The 17,421-nt window shown below is 40.4% G+C and overlaps 1 protein-coding gene across 4 annotated transcripts in view; it reads left to right on the forward strand.

Annotated features, from left to right (window-relative positions):
• Nucleotides 1-17,421, forward strand: part of MYLK2 (myosin light chain kinase 2) — a 688,091-nt gene that overhangs the window by 616,885 nt on the left and 53,785 nt on the right. For all 4 annotated transcript variants that reach the window (XM_044090332.1, XM_044090333.1, XM_044090334.1 and 1 more), the window contains 2 exons: nt 1,930-2,071; nt 4,704-4,774. In XM_044090332.1, coding sequence (XP_043946267.1) covers nt 1,930-2,071; nt 4,704-4,774 — 213 coding nt within the window. The remainder of the gene's footprint in view (nt 1-1,929; nt 2,072-4,703; nt 4,775-17,421) is intronic.

Below are 17,421 nucleotides of genomic sequence, written 5' to 3' on the forward strand. Positions count from 1 at the left end.
CTGGCTGGTACTCAAAAGGCGATGCCAGCCGAGGAACAAAATAACTGGATGCATACAAAAACATATACAGTGTGCTCTCCAACATGATGAAACCATTATACACTGCCAAGCTCTATCCTGAATGCTGAACTGTGTTTTTTTTTTTCTCAAGGCTGGCTTTTATTTTCTCCTCTCTTAATTGCACTTTAATACCTTTAATTTGTTGACTGGGCTCACTAAACTATGATAAATACCAGTGTAGACAGAGAGGAAAGAAAATGTCTCTAGTGAAAGCAGTGGGTTGACAGAGAATATTTGTAATGGAGGAAGGTGCATTAGTTAAGATTATTAGGTTTTAGTAAGGCTGAAATATCAAGGAAGATGTCTACTGTGATTTTGTTCTCTGAAATTAAGTTGCGTATCCCTCTTGGGGGAACACCTGTCTGCTTTTTACTGACAGAATTCCTGCTTGAAGGCTTTGTGATTCAATGCATAACCTTTACACAGTCAAATATAAGATACTTATGTGTCTGGGTGATAGGACACAGTAAACTAGTAAAAATAGACAAGGAATATAATGGAGTCATAGATCTGGGGATTACCTGTACTGTGGGAGAACTAACCTTATCAGTAAGATCCAACACAGTCATGAGGAGGGTATTAAAGTGCTTCTATATGGTAAGCATATGTTGTGGAAACAATGAGGAAGGAGACCAAACAGGGCTGGAGGCAGAGCAAAGGTCTGAGGCAGTTCATGAAGAGAAGTACAATGAAGATGTAGTAACTGATTAAACAGGTATATTTATTTAGCAAGTGTTAGTGAAAAATACATTGTTTTTTCAGTGCTATGCCTGCAGCATATGGCACACACAGCTCAGGGAACCTGATCAGGAACAGGAAGTGCTCACTGCAGACTGAACTCTTGTTACTTGGAGGTGTGTGTGTGTGTGTGCGTGCATGTGTGTGCGTGTGTGTGCGTGTGTGTGTGTATGTGCATGCGTGTGTGTGTCTGTGTGTGCGTGTGTGTGCGTGTGTGTGTGCGTGCGTGTGCGTGTGCGTGTGCGTGTGCGTGTGTGTGTGTGTGTGTGTGTGTGTGTGTGTGTGTGTGTGTGTCTGTGTGTATGTGTGGGGGTGTAAAACTGGATAATAACTGTGGTTTTGTAATAGCAATACTTGTCTGCTTATCACAACTACTCTACTATATATAATATTTAGATTGTATCAATTAGAATACTGTATTGTGTTATTTTCTAAACTATATGGATGACACTGTGGACATACTGCACAGTTAGCTCCTAATGCTTCTTTTTTCTACTAATGGAAGGGATCCTAATTTTGTAGTTGAGGGTTGTGATATGCAGTATGTGAAGTATTAATGTCTATGACAAAATCAGAGTGTTAATGCATCTGGCATAGGTTTTAACATAAATAGGCCAATTTTGGAGCAATTCAAACTGCTGATTATCACATAGCAGTGAATGAACAAATTAATAAATAGTCTGCGCATCTCTTACACATTTCTTTGCTCACCATAACATGTGTTATATTTGCACTATGTGGAATAGGTCTACTGCCTCTCAAACACTGAACATAATGCTAACATGTCAAAAGTGTCAAAGAACACCATCTGTTGTGAACCCGAATGCTGCATCTATCACAGGGCAGTAAGAACTGCCGCCATAACTAATGACCATAAAAATTTGGTCAAGAAATTGCATCATAACAAAGTACTCATGTTGGAAAACATAATATTATCAGTTCCCTGCATTTACCTTTTACTTGCAAGTAAAACTTAACTGTGTTCACTAATGCTTTGCACCCTATTGAATCATATGGTCAGCCCACTGTTAGCTATACAGAAAATGTCAGTATCTCAGTGCTTCTATTTCAGATTTCTTGTTTCTTCATCACAAACTGATTTTACTGCTGGTGTCCCTGTTTTTTTGTTAGTCTGGAAGGTGGCGAACTCTTTGAAAAAATTATTGATGAAGACTACCGTTTGACAGAACTGGAAGTTATGGTGTTTGTTAAACAGATCTGCGAAGGCATCCACTATATGCACCAAATGTACGTTCTTCACTTGGATCTAAAGGTAGGTTACAAGAGTGTATGTTAGATGCATAGCAAAATGTCTGCATGGGTGTTATACTTACAGCTGGCTGGTACGGAGAGGAGATGACAGTAATGCCAAATTGCATAAACTCACGTTGCAAAGTTTCATATTGTGCTGTTGCTAAACTTTACTTACCTTTATTGCATACTTATTTATGTTTTACACCAATTTTGCAAATGATTATATTTTAAGATTTTTTTGTATTCCCACAATAATAAGACATTTGATGGTAAAAAGACTTATCAGAGAATAAATGGCACTGTTCTAGCAGTACTAAATTGCATTTTCTCATGTATCATTTTTAATTAAAACACTGTGTACATTCCATTCTAGTTTAATCATATGATTTGATAAGTAATCATTTCTTTGGACAAGTTTCACAAGTTATATTTTAATCTTTTTCATATAAAACAGTTATAGCCAGTTAAACATGTCCGACTTGAAAGTTCTTTTATAAATTTCACAAATATATTTATGCGCACTTTAAAAGTGTTATACTCATTAATAGACAAATGCAGGTAAAAATAAAGCATTAATGCAGAATATAACTCAGATGATGATGCTGCTTCAGGAGGAACTGTGGGACTGGGTCTGAACTGTGGGACTGGGTCTGGTTTATAAGGCATTTAAATGAGCCAGTCTATTAAAGCAGCTATGTGTAAGTTACAAGTGATTCACTGCTTATTATGCATAGAATGTTCTAGAATCCATGCCCACAGAGTATTCTAAAATATGCTACTATCGCATATTATAATGTCACTGCATCATGCTATTTCAAACCTTAAATGGAAAAATAAATATGTCATAATTGATAACAAAAATTGCACTTGAGTTGAGTCATGCCTCCAAATATTCTATACTTATCAGTACTTGAAATGTCACCAATATTAAACTCACGCCTTTGTCTTTTTAAGGAAAACATCTTCCATATTTCCTTTTCATGGAACTGTTAATTTTAAAAATGTTCATCGCCAGCACAATTTGTTGTGCAGAACACTATCTGTGAACTCAAGCAGCATTTTTTACTGAATTTTATTATAGTTTTAAAACATTATAAACACGGATAGAAAATAATAAAAATATAAGGCAAACAGGAAAAGCTGTGTAGTAACTAATATCACTTATGCAACAGCACTAGGCTGCAATTATAGATTTTATACAAGCAGATCAACATAACATTGTCTTAGGCTGAGTATACTTCGGGGAAAAAAAACTAGTGTGAAAGAGACACTTCACTTACTTGGGTCTTGATAAGTTCCAAAAAGCTACTGAAACTTATGAGATAATGTGAAAACTCGGGCAATTTTATAAAAAGTACCTCTCCATGCTTTATAAAACATTCAATGCCTGTAATTCCACTTATTTGCAGCATAGTTATACTTTGAAGGGTTGCATCGTTTTTATTCATGTATATTAAAATAAGGGACTTTTGTTATTATGAATATTGATTGTGAAAACATGAACAATATTAACAGATACTAATTAAAAGTTGTATAATTGCTTAAAATATGTAATGGGCATCTGTTTTTTTGTACTTTATACTTGCTTTAACTTATATAAAATACACCTGTTCATTTTAAGCATAATTAGCATACATATTTTTTCCAAATGTTACCACGGCATAACTATTTTTTTCAGAGAGCAAAGCTAAAGTTGAGGTACATGTCATGTAATTCAGTATTCTATTTCTTTTTTTAGGGAATATTCTAACTGAGTGGATGATGTTAAATAATCATACTTTATGTAAAAGCCTAAAGCAAAGACTAGGTTTCTATATACTTTGCAAATGTACTTGGTAACAAACCTTCAGTTATGGCTGTATTTTTTAACATAAGTCAGAGTGATACTCTATATTAGTTACAGACATTTAGTGTGATAAGTCATGTTTGTTGTTTTCCTTGTATTCCTCTGTGCCAAAACGATTTGAACAGATAGTTCGGGATGTTCAGAACTGTGTTGTAATAGCCATATCTGAACCTCACAGTGTATGAGTATGTTGCTTAACGTGCCTAACATTTCAGTGTTTGGGTGTATTCACTTGTAGAAGTAGATACAATTTCTGCTATTATACAGTCACATGTGCACACAGAATGACCCAGAGATGCATGCACAGTGCACATACAGACACACACACACACACACACACACACACACACACACACACACACACACACACACACGTATTCAGTTTCAAACACACTGAAGAAACGTATGACTACACAGAGACATGCCCTTGTTTATTATGGGGCCCTGGTCTGATTCTACCCAAACCCACAGCTGTGAGGACTACAGCTAAGGAAGGTCAGGTGACTTTCCTTAACTCATAGCACATGCTGTTTTAACAAAGAGCTGCTGAGAACCACCACCAAGTTCTCTTGGGTTACACAGCATTTCGACTGCTAGACCACACTGCTGCCCACATAAACACATCCTTCTTATTCAAGCAGAGCTGAAAAACAGACGGTCATGCCAGGCTGGGGGTGGGGAGAGAGGCCATTAGATACTTGTACAGACATGTACTTATGAAAATAACTGAAATGACGTAAAAAAATGAATGTTTGCGCAAGGTGTAGTTTTGGGAAATTTACTCCCATTTCCTTTCCTTTTGCAGCCTGAGAATATTCTGTGTGTGAGTCAAGCAGGGAACCAAGTGAAGATCATTGACTTTGGACTCGCAAGGAGGTACGGACTCATTTTTAATTATGGTTACGGGGTAAAAACTACTGAAAAAAATAAACAAATTATATCAGATTTCTCAAATCAGTAGAAATGTAGGACAAAATCCAATATTTTTTACCATTGAATATGCTTTTTATTTAAATAGTTTGTGGTGGAATAAAATTATTGTTAGATTTTTCAAACAGTTTGTGAGGTACACAGCCATCACTGTCTAACATGCAGCACTGTTTGTCAGTTTCACATTAAGGACTCTGACCTGACAGACATTGTCATAGAAACTGTCAACAAGTAAACATAAAATTGCTTATTAAAGCTTTTTGTTTGCATTTTGGTCACTGGGTGAATAGACTAATGACAATTACCATTTTCAGCCAAGATCAAGGCCAAATGACTAGCTGTTTTAACAGAATTTACACAAAAGTGGAGCACTTAAGGGGAATGCAGACCACGCAGTGGCTATTCCATAGTTGCTACCAACATCCCTCCAGAATCTACTCCAACCCTATCGCGCCACCAGACTACTAAGATCCAGCAACAAAAATCACTTGCAGATCACTAAATCCAATAACTCTGCTGGTGAAGCACTATTCTCTTGCACCATAGCCAAATTATGGAACTCCCTCCCACCCACAATTACCTCCGTACCATCATGCACCCACTTCAAAACTTTACTAAAAGCGCACCTAAAACATGCTGGCTATGCCCTTACAACTCCCACTCTAATATCACCCTCCCCATCCAACCACTACCTTTCTTTCCACTCCACTAACTACCTTGATTATAGCAAGCTCAGATGCTCATAAGCCTAGTACTTATACAGCAGGAACTTCTTATTTTAACATTTGTTAATGTCTGTTATGTACTTCACAGATAAAGATTCTAGTTGTCTACTGATGTACTATGTTCTTCATCTGTAAATATGTTGTAAGTAATTGCTATGTAAATTGTTAATCGCTATGTAATCCAATGTAACTACTGTCTGTTTATTTTAACTGTGGAGCTTTTCTCCCCGGGCCTCTGCTGAAAATGGACCTACGTCCAGTCGGACACTCCCGGTCAACAAATATAAATAAATAAATAAAATAAATAAATAAAACATCTTGCATTAGCAAGTTATGGAAGAAAGGAAATATAGAGGTTGGTAAGGTATTGAAGGATTCACATTAACAGAAAGAATATAAAAAAGTAAGTGGTTGGGGAGTTACACGAAAGACACAAAAGGTTTACATCTGGAACTGTCAGAATCTTACTGTGGACTGGATAAGTATATTAAAGCAACAGTCTCAGTCTGACCTTCCTTCTTTCTAACATCACCAATGACCAAGCAACAGTCCTTTTAGAATGATCTGATTGTTGAGTCTTTTGGCTTTTCCCGTTTAGGGGTCGCCACAGCGGAACTCCGGTCCGCTAATGATTGGCAGTAGATTTTTACTTGCCAAGTTGCCAGCTCTGACGCACAACCTTCAATCAAGTTAGGCCCATTTATGCATGTCTCCACACAGAAGACGCTCTAGCTGAGAATCGAACAGGACAATGTCTTACTGTGAGGCAACAACGCTATCGTAGCACCACCACCACTATGGGTGAATTATTGTTTGCAAAGATGTAGAAGTTGAACAAAGAGTAGGAAGAGAGAACATAAGATGAGGAAATGGGCAAGGAAACTGACAGTGGATATACTGGTTTTATCACAAAATCTGGGCTAAAATTGATGTAGTTGGATGTGGGTGGGAAAGGAAAAGAAAGCCTTAAAACTTCTATCAATGAATCAGGGCCTGACTGCATACAAGGTGCGGGGGAGAGAGGGGAACTCATACAAGCTCTACTGGAATTTACATTTGATCAGACTGAGTGGACAAATGTGGAGAAGACATCTTTTATCTAGTGCTCACTAGAGCAGATGAGGTGACCGGGTTATAGGTGAGATAGTCGATTAACAGTTGTGACCTGATAGTGCCATAGTGTGTCTCTCCTTCCATGGGGCATTCCTGAGAAGTACCATAAGGCCATGGGGGTTCTGGCACTCTAATCAAGGAAACAGTGCAAGAACAAGAAACAACAGGAAAAGAAGGTAGGAAATAAGCACAATAAAGTAACAATGAAGTTGTATCAACGATGACGTGCAGAAGGAAATCAAATTCAGTAACAGATGAAAAATAGGGTGCATGAAGAAGAGGCACTGTACTTGCCAAAATCAGAAATTCACAAAGGTGGTCCATCAGAAGAAGAAGAAGGGATCCAGGTGGATGAATAACTGGGAGGAGGATGAGAAAAAAAAACATGCAAAGATGCCAGAAAAAAAGCAACGAATCTCACTATACCGTACAATGTGACACTAAAGAAGGAGAAATCAGTGGTATTTAAGGGAAGAAAAACAAGAGGATGCGTTTAAAAAACATTCTCAGCTACAACTAGTCACATACAGGACTGTGGTACTGAAAAACAGGTAGGGAGATGTTAAAAAATGTTACAGATCCAGCAGCTATAATTCATAAGTTTTTCATGTTTATATTTATGGAAGATGAATGAGGTAGAACACAGAATGGGAAGGTAAAGCTGGTGTAGGTGGTCGAAAAACTAGACAAATGGGAAAGTAGCTAGGACAAGGCATAGACAGAACCTAAAGGACTTTAAAGATATAAGATGGGGGGGATAAGCTGTCTAGCAGGGTGTTAAATGAAGTGACAGTGGTGTTTGGTGGACTGGTGTCTAAGAATTGGAAATGACCATTGAAATTTCCTTACACAAAAGAGGGTCAAGGAAAGAACCAGGCCATTATGGGCTCATTAGCCCTAATTCTGTCTCAGGGAAAGGCATGAAAAATTTTCTGAAGAGCAAACTAGTGAAGTTGTTCTGATTAACTTTCTTGCCCATGTTCACCGGTATGGAATGTATTGCATCGTATTACATACATTATCCATAAAAAGATGAATTTTATTCTATCTAGTCAGTCCAGTGGTTGCAGCGAGCTTTAGTTACAGTTCATTTTGTCACTCTGGAAATGCCAGCCTGCTTTAAAGGCCACACAGCTCTTTTAGCCTATAGTACCATTCCCGGTAAATTATTCTACATACCAGCCACTGTTTCTGGGAAAAAATCCTTTCTCATATCAAGGCATCTGCTAATCATGCCCCCTACCTCCTACATCAACTTTCTCTTCCAGGGAAATTCCATCCCCCTAGTACCATGCTCACCCCTATCACATGTCCCTGCCCCTTATATTTTCCTTTAAAAAAGGTTTTTACTCTCTCCTGACGTGTCATTCTGCTTTCATAAACATCTTAAGTACATTACCGTTTTATCCTGTCCAGCCATGTAACCCCTATTTTCTTTTTTTCTTCTTGAACCTGCTCACCCTATTCTTCTCTGCTGGTTGTTTACCAGATGTTGGGAGAAATGCTATGGTGGTTCTAGAACTGTGAGTAGGTCATCTGTTGCCCTGTGCTATTCCTTGAACTGGAACCCCCTCAACTCAAACTTGAGAAGCAAAATAAATAAATAAATAAAATAAAACAAATAAACACAAAAATAAATGAATGAATTAATAATAAAATTTCTACTCAAAGCAAAAACAGCTCATGTACTTGGAAACTGTAGTAAGTTGATTGCTACAAATGCAACAAGCACTGTTAAATCGCCACACACTGACCACAGATGCAGTATTGGCATTCCTTGTGTAGCTGCTAAACCTTAGAGGCTCATACCATCATGGCTTCATAAAGCTATGTTGGCACTGCCTTCCCACATCATCAGCACAATTATGCCTCTTAGCTTGCACCCAGGGCAGAGGTCCCCTTTGTCCCAAACTAGTTATGGGTCTAGGTCATGCTATCCCAAAGGGTAGTACCACCACAGATCCTGGTTCTGATAGACCAATCCTTTTCCACGGTGATTTACAAAGTCATGGAATGCATCATCATAGAATTTATAACAAAATTAATGATCCTTAATTCCTTTAGCCAATTATATTTCTTGGAAGGCAGATTCAGTCTATAACAGTATAGCTGATTTCTTTAAAAGGGTTATTGAATTCATGGGCAACCACACTGCCTATCTGGATCTGACTAAAGTCTTTGACAACATTCCCCATGCAGGTATTACAGACAAGCTGACCCACCTAATCCTCAACACAGATATCATCCACCGGATTGTCAACTTTCCCCCTAGACAGCATTCATATAGTAAGAGTTGATGGCTTGTTGGCATGTCTTTCTTAGAAAAAATAGTCACAGCTCACATCCAACAGGGCTCAGTGTTTGGTCCCTGTTCTTTGGTATCTACCTCAGTGAAGTAGAAACAGAAATCAAATCAAAGGACGTTAGCATGTATCTCTTCTTGCCCAAATAAGAAGACCCCTAAGATGCTCCATCACATGCAGACACCAGGCAAATATTGCCTGGTTTTCCATGCTAATGATGACCCTGGCCTACTAGACCTCCTTTACCTTTACAAAGCAGATGACACCACTACTACCTGCACCAAAGATCTTAACTTTCTGTAGCACATAAATATGACCAGTTGGCATGATAGATATATAAACACCATAGCCAGGTGCATAGTAGGCACACCTGTTCTGTGACCCTGAACAACATGAAAAATCCAAAAGAATCCTCCATCTCAGGACTAATGAAAAACACAAATTTATTGTGAAGAAGACCAAAGCAACCATCAAAAAAGATGGGTTTCACAGAAAGCTGATGAAGCTGTACGTTTTCAGTGAACCCAGACTTTTTTGGTGGTTGTTTTGCTCATCCTTACAATATGTTTGGCTTTTTTCCTGTGGTGGAGGTTTCTTTTGGATTTTTGATAGATATAACACTGTCTCCTACTTACAGAGAACTCTCCTTGCAATGTGAAACAAAGCAAGATCCTAGTCAGCTTTCAAACCCAGTTTGATGATGGGATGAGTAACTGCAAATGTCCATATGAAGCGTGTACTATATCGATCAAGATAACTAATGCTTCTCAACACTATTGGAATTTTCTGGTGAGGTTTTTCAGTGATCCTCCTGCTTATATATGTATTTATTTTATTTATTTAACATTTGTTAACCAGGAAAGTCTGACTTGGAACGAAGCCAATTTTCAGCGGAGGCCCGGGGAGAAATGTTCCAGACTCATGTCTTTATAATGTGGGAGGAAACCGGAGCACCCAGAGGAAACCCACATGAACACAGGGAGGACATGCAGACTCCACACAGAAAGCACCCCAGCCGAGAATTAAACCAGAGAACTTCTTGCTGTGAGGTGACAACACTACCGCTGCACCACTGCGCCGTCTGCGCAGTCCTCAAAGCTATGTAATGAACCTATAAAATATGAAGCCTGATGTTGTCTGATCACATGTACCTATGGCCACAAGCCTTTCCCCCGTCCTGCCCTCTTTCACTTTCCTAGCTGCAATCCTGCTGCTGCCGTCTTCTCTTCAGTCTGTCTTCCTTTTCCTTCTCATCTGACTAGCCAAACAGTTAGCCTTTATAATTCCCAAGTCCCACTTAAATTTGCACTGGCTTTGTCCTTTTTCTAATCCAGACTAACACCCCCACCCTTACCCCCCCACCTAAACTCTTAACCCAACTATACTACTGCCACTACTAACCACAATCAGAAATAGCTAGTTGTCTTTACATACTTTAACATCTTGTCTGATAGCGTTGTTACTAATATTATAAATGACAAGAAACTGTCTTAACTTGCAACGTTTTCTGTATATACTGTTGATAATTAATATCTTGTTATTGTATTAAAGCCAACAACCTGTAATGTTGTTTACAATTGCTGCAACTTTGTATCTCTATCATATACATGGTGTGGAGCTTTTCTCCCCGGGCATCCGCTGAAAAAGGGCCTGCATCCAGTCGGAATTTCCAAGTAAGCAAATGTAAATAAATAAATAAAAAGTCATTTATGTAGTTCTTGTAATGTTCTGAAAAATGCTCACACTTATCTACCCCAAAGTTTCCTAAGAACCTGTGCTGTGCCATGTGATCATGTGATGTAAACTTCAGTCATTCTCTGCCTCTCTCTCTCTCTCTCCTCCTTTTATCCTCCAATCTGTGCCACTTCCTTTCTCCAGCTCTGCCCCACTATCCCATCCAATTTATTTCTGTACTTGATAAATACTTGACTTGTACCTTTTGCTTGCTTTTACCTTCTTCTTTCATTTTCCTCTTGTACTCTTTTATTTCCTATCATGTGAGTTCATCTTCATTCACCATCTCTGGTACTGTTACTGTATATCCTGTCATGTGAGTCGATCCTCCTCCATCATCTCTGGTACTGTTACTGTATATCCTGTCATGTGAGTTCATCCTCCTCCACCATCTCTGGTACTGTTACTGTATATCCTGTCATGTGAGTCCATCCTCCTCCACCATCTCTGGTACTGTTACTGTATATCCTGTCATGTGAGTTCATCCTCCTCCACCATCTCTGGTACTGTTACTGTATATCCTGTCATGTGAGTCCATCCTCCTCCACCATCTCTGGTACTGTTACTGTATATCCTGTCATGTGAGTCCATCCTCCTCCTCCACCATCTCTGGTACTGTTACTGTATATCCTGTCATGTGAGTCCATTCTCCTCCACCATCTCTGGTTCTGTTACTGTATATTCTGTCATGTGAGTCCATCCTCCTCCACCATCTCTGGTACTGTTACTGTATATCCTGTCATGTGAGTCCATCCTCCTCCACCATCTCTGGTACTGTTACTGTATATCCTGTCATGTGAGTCCATCCTCCTCCACCATCTCTGGTACTGTTACTGTATATCCTGTCATGTGAGTCCATCCTCCTCCACCATCTCTGGTACTGTTACTGTATATCCTGTCATGTGAGTCCATCCTCCTCCACCATCTCTGGTACTGTTACTGTATATCCTGTCATGTGAGTCCATCCTCCTCCATGTCTCTGGTACTGTTACTGTATATCCTGTCATGTGAGTCCATCCTCCTCCACCATCTCTGGTACTGTTACTGTATATACTGTCATGTGAGTTCATCCTCCTCCACCATCTCCAGAACTGTTACTGTATATCCTGTCATGTGATTTCATCCTCCTCCACCATCTTTGGTACTGTTACTGTATATCCTGTCATGTGAGTCCATCCTCCTCCACCATCTCTGGTACTGTTACTGTATATCCTGTCATGTGAGTCCATCCTCCTCCATGTCTCTGGTACTGTTACTGTATATCCTGTCATGTGAGTCCATCCTCCTCCACCATCTCTGGTACTGTTACTGTATATCCTGTCATGTGAGTTCATCCTCCTCCACCATCTCCAGAACTGTTACTGTATATCCTGTCATGTGATTTCATCCTCCTCCACCATCTCTGGTACTGTTACTGTATATCCTGTCATGTGATTTCATCCTCCTCCACCATCTCTGGTACTGTTACTGTATATCCTGTCATGTGAGTCCATCCTCCTCCACCATCTCTGGTACTGTTACTGTATATCCTGTCATGTGAGTCCATCCTCCTCCACCATCTCTGGTACTGTTACTGTATATCCTGTCATGTGAGTCCATCCTCCTCCACCATCTCTGGTACTGTTACTGTATATCCTGTCATGTGAGTCCATCCTCCTCCACCATCTCTGGTACTGTTACTGTATATCCTGTCATGTGAGTCCATCCTCCTCCACCATCTCAGGTACTGTTACTGTATATCCTGTCATGTGAGTCCATCCTCCTCCATGTCTCTGGTACTGTTACTGTATATCCTGTCATGTGAGTCCATCCTCCTCCACCATCTCTGGTACTGTTACTGTATATCCTGTCATGTGAGTCCATCCTTCTCCACCATCTCTGGTACTGTTACTGTATGTTCTGTCATGTGAGTCCATCCTCCTCCACCATCTCTGGTACTGTTACTGTATATCCTGTCATGTGAGTCCATCCTCCTCCACCATCTCTGGTACTGTTACTGTATATCCTGTCATGTGAGTTCATCCTCCTCCACCATCTCCAGAACTGTTACTGTATATCCTGTCATGTGATTTCATCCTCCTCCACCATCTTTGGTACTGTTACTGTATATCCTGTCATGTGAGTCCATCCTCCTCCACCATCTCTGGTACGGTTACTGTAGATCCTGTCATGTGAGTCCACCCTTCTTCACCATCTATGGTCTGTTACTGTATATCCTGTCATGTGAGTCCATCCTCCTCCACCATCTCTGGTACTGTTACTGTATATCCTGTCATGTGAGTTCATCCTCCTTCACCATCTCTGGTACTGTTACTGTATATCCTGTCATGTGAGTCCATCCTCCTTCACCATCTCTGGTACTGCTACTGTATATCCTGTCATGTGAGCCCATCCTCCTCCACCATCTCCGGAACTGTTACTGTATATCCTGTCATGTAAGTCCATCCTCCTCCACCATCCCTGGTACTGTTACTGTATATCCTGTCATGTGAGTCCATCCTCCTCCACCATTTCCAGAACTGTTACTGTATATCCTGTCATGTGAGTCAATCCTCCTCCACCATCTCTGGTACTATTACTGTATATCCTGTCATGTGAGTCCATCTTCCTGCACCAACTCCAGAAATGTTACTGTATATCCTGTCATGTGAGTCCATCCTCCTCCACCATCTCTGGTATTGTTACTGTATATCCTGTCATGTGAGTCCATCCTCCTCCACCATCTCTGGTACTGTTACTGTATATTCTGTCATGTGAGTCCATCCTCCTCCATGTCTCTGGTACTGTTACTGTATATCCTGTCATGTGAGTCCATCCTCCTCCACCATCTCTGGTACTGTTACTGTATATCCTGTCATGTGAGTCCATCTTCCTCCACCATCTCCGGAACTGTTACTGTATATCCTGTCATGTGAGTCCATTCTCCTCCACATCTCTGGTACTGTTACTGTATATCCTGTCATGTGAGTCTATCCTCCTCCACCATCTCTGGTACTGTTACTGTATATCCTGTCAGGTGAGTCCATCCTCCTCCACCATCTCCGGAACTGTTACTGTATATCCTGTCATGTGAGTCCATCCTCCTCCACCATCTCTGGAACTGTTACTGTATATCCTGTCATGTGAGTCCATCCTCCTCCACTATCTCTGGTACCGTTACTGTATATCCTGTCATGTGAGTCCATATTCCTCCACCATCTCCGGAACTATTACTGTATATCCTGTCATGTGAGTCCATCCTCCTCCACCATCTCTGGAACTGTTACTGTATATCCTGTCATGTGAGTCCATCCTCCTCCACTATCTTTGGTACCGTTACTGTATATCCTGTCATGTGAGTCCATATTCCTCCACCATCTCCGGAACTATTACTGTATATCCTGTCATGTGAGTCCATCCTCCTCCACCATCTCTGGTACTGTTACTGTATATCCTGTCATGTGAGTCCATCCTCCTCCACCATCTCTGGTACTGTTACTGTATATCTTGTCATGTGAGTCCATCCTCCTCCACCATCTCCGGAACTGTTGCTGTATATCCTGTCATGTGAGTCCATCCTCCTCCACCATCTCCAGAACTGCTACTGTGTATCCTGTAATGTGAGTCCATCCTCCTCCACCATCTCTGGTACTGTTACTGTATATCTTGTCATGTGAGTCCATCCTCCTCCACCATCTCCGGAACTGTTACTGTATATCCTGTCATGTGAGTCCATCCTCCTCCACCATCTCTGGTACTGTTACTGTATATCCTGTCATGTGAGTCCATCCTCCTCCGCCATCTCCAGAACTTTTACTGTATATCCTGTCATGTGAGTCCATTCTCCTCCACCATCTCTGGTACTGTTACTGTATATCCTGTCATGTGAGTCCATCTTCCTCCACCATCTCTGGTACTGTTACTGTATATCCTGTCATGCAAGTCCATCCTCCTCCACCATCTCTGGTACTGTTACTGTATATCATGTCATGTGAGTCAATCCTCCTCCACCATCCCTGGTACTGTTACTGTATATCCTGTCATGTGAGTCCATCCTCCTCCACCATCTCCGGAACTGTTACTGTATATCCTGTCATGTGAGTCCATCCTCCTCCACTATCTCTGGAACTGTTACTGTATATCCTGTCATGTGAGTCCATCCTCCTCCACCATCTCTGGTAATGTTACTGTATATCCTGCCATGTGAGACCATCCTCCTCCACCATCTCTGATACTATTACTGTATATCCTGTCATGTGAGTCCATCCTCCTCCACCATCTCTGGTACTGTTACTGTATATCCTGTCATGTGAGTCCATCCTCCTCCACCATCTCTGGTACTGTTACTGTATATCCTGTAATGTGAGTCCATCCTCCTCCACCATCTCCGGAACTGTCACACGTCACACAGTAATCCAAAAATGTTCCAGACCAGTGACCACAGCAAGCCAAGAAGCAATGAATGAAGTCACAACACAATTCCACAGAAAATACGTTTATTCACCACAAACAATACGTTAAGCGCTTTCCTTCAAGTGCATACTGAACTTCATCAGAACAATTAAGTCAATCTCAACTTGGTAGTTATACAATTTCAAAAAATCACATGACCAGCAAGGACTAAACACTTAAAGACACACAGATTTAAAATTCAAATTCTAACCCAAGTGAAATTATAAGGAAATGTTATGGCAGATTAAGTTGAATGCAAGTGTTCAACCAGGATTAAATGAGTGTTGTTCATTAGCTCCCATTTTAAAATTGAAGTATTACGACATTTAGATGAGTGTGTGTGTGTGTGTGTGTGTGTGTGTATGTGTGTGTGTGTGTGTGTGTGTGTGTGTGTGTTTGTGTGTCTGGGGGGCTTACTTGGATTAGAATTTGTATTTTAAAATCTATGTGACTTTAAGTGTTTAGTCCTTGCTGATCATGTGATTTTTTTGAAATTGTATAACTACCAAATTGAGATTGACTTAATTGTTCTGATGAAGTTCAGTATACACTTGAACGAAAGCGCTTAATGTATTGTTTGTGGTGAATAAACGTATTTTCTGTCTAATTGTGCTGTGACTTCATTCATTGTTTCTTGGCTTGCTGCAGTCACACAACTACCGGAATTATCCTAGCCTAATCTTCAGGTCTTTATCTTCTAATGAGAATCATTCTGTTAGCATGTGCATGAGCAAATGGCATTCCATCTGTTTTTTCTTTTGTCTAACTTCACTGACTTCAGACCCTTCTGGACCATGTAGTCTTGATTCTCAAAGCTCCCATCCATGGCAGATTCTTTGTATGACTCTCACCCACAGGTTCTCTCTAGAGGGAGAGCAACTGTGCATAGAGTCCTCCTCCTCCATGCACAAGACAAACATGGCTGGGCATGTAAAGTTAGATGAGGCCGGAGTGGACCATCATACTATGATGCTGTTTTTGGTTACATCCCAACATTAATAGTCTACCTTCTAACAACAACAAAAGGGTGTAGCTAGAGCCTGAGCCCCACTACCAGGCTCATATGGGCAATCACAATTGCTCTGTCCTGCAGCCACACAACCCAGTATTATATCTCTTTCTGTTCCAGCCTCTACCAGGCCTCTAGCAGAAAGATGTCTGGCACAGTATCTCTCCCAAGGTTAGGCAGGCCCATCCTCCCTGCCAGTGTTTCAGATGCCTGAGATTGTAACTGAATTTGGGTTGCTTAGGTCATAGGCAGGCCCATCCTCCCTGCCAGTGTTTCAGATGCCTGAGATTGTAACTGAATTTGGGTTGCTTAGGTCACAGTCAGGGTTTTATCCCTGTATAGTACTGAGCTGGCCAACAAATGATATTCCTTGGGGATTGGTATAATGGTTAAGGTGTTTACCTCACAAATAAAATTTACAGGGTTTGAATCTTACCTTTGGAAGGGAAATAGGCTAGGCTTAAAATGGCCCACAAGGACAGCTAACTTAGTACTTAGTTATGAACTTATGCTGTCTCAGTACTTACTTATGAACCTATACTGCCTCACATTCCTTTGGAAGAACTTTGCAGTAGTGAAAAATATGAGTGCAAACAACCAAGGACTTAAAACATTAAAAAATTCAATTTAATATAGGTTGACTCCACAATATTAAACCAAGTCAAAAATCAAAATCCAGCTAAAATTCCTGAAAAGATGTGTAGATAGGCACTTTTCACTTCCTATGAAAATTTCTTCAGATGTGGTTTAGCATTTGGATTTTTTAACTTTGCAGTAGTGTTAGGTAGAGCTAAAAAGTAGTGTTTGGTTCTGCTTTTAGCTGCACTCCCTTTACCATCCCGATGCTTGTCCAGATGTTGTTCTCACTGCATCTGCTCATGCTTTTTGTCATCTCTGCACTCCTAATGCTCCGCTATTGTCCAGACTAGACTATTTAAAGCCTTTCTATTTTGCTACTCTCATCTGATTGGCTACAGCCTGGAGATGTACCATTCAGCAGTACGTTGCTGTGTTTTGTGATCCTCTGAGCCCCATTACCTGAATCCTATTGATGGTGGTCTAAGTACCATTCCGTGTGTACTGCACCTCTGTTGTTTACTTGTAGGAGCAAATAAACAGGGGTGTGAAGGTCATTAAAGTTAAATTAACTTAGTAGACAGACACTTGAAAAATGACAGGTTACAGCAGAGGTGAAGAAAAACAGATTCAGTCAATAATCTGTTTGCTTTAACAGCTCTGCAAGGAAAACCTTGAACTTTCTCCCCTTGCTACTTAGCC

The sequence above is a fragment of the Protopterus annectens genome, chromosome 12.part0 (genome assembly GCF_019279795.1).
Source record: "Protopterus annectens isolate FY-2018-M chromosome 12.part0, PAN1.0, whole genome shotgun sequence".
Lineage (NCBI taxonomy): Eukaryota > Metazoa > Chordata > Ceratodontiformes > Protopteridae > Protopterus > Protopterus annectens.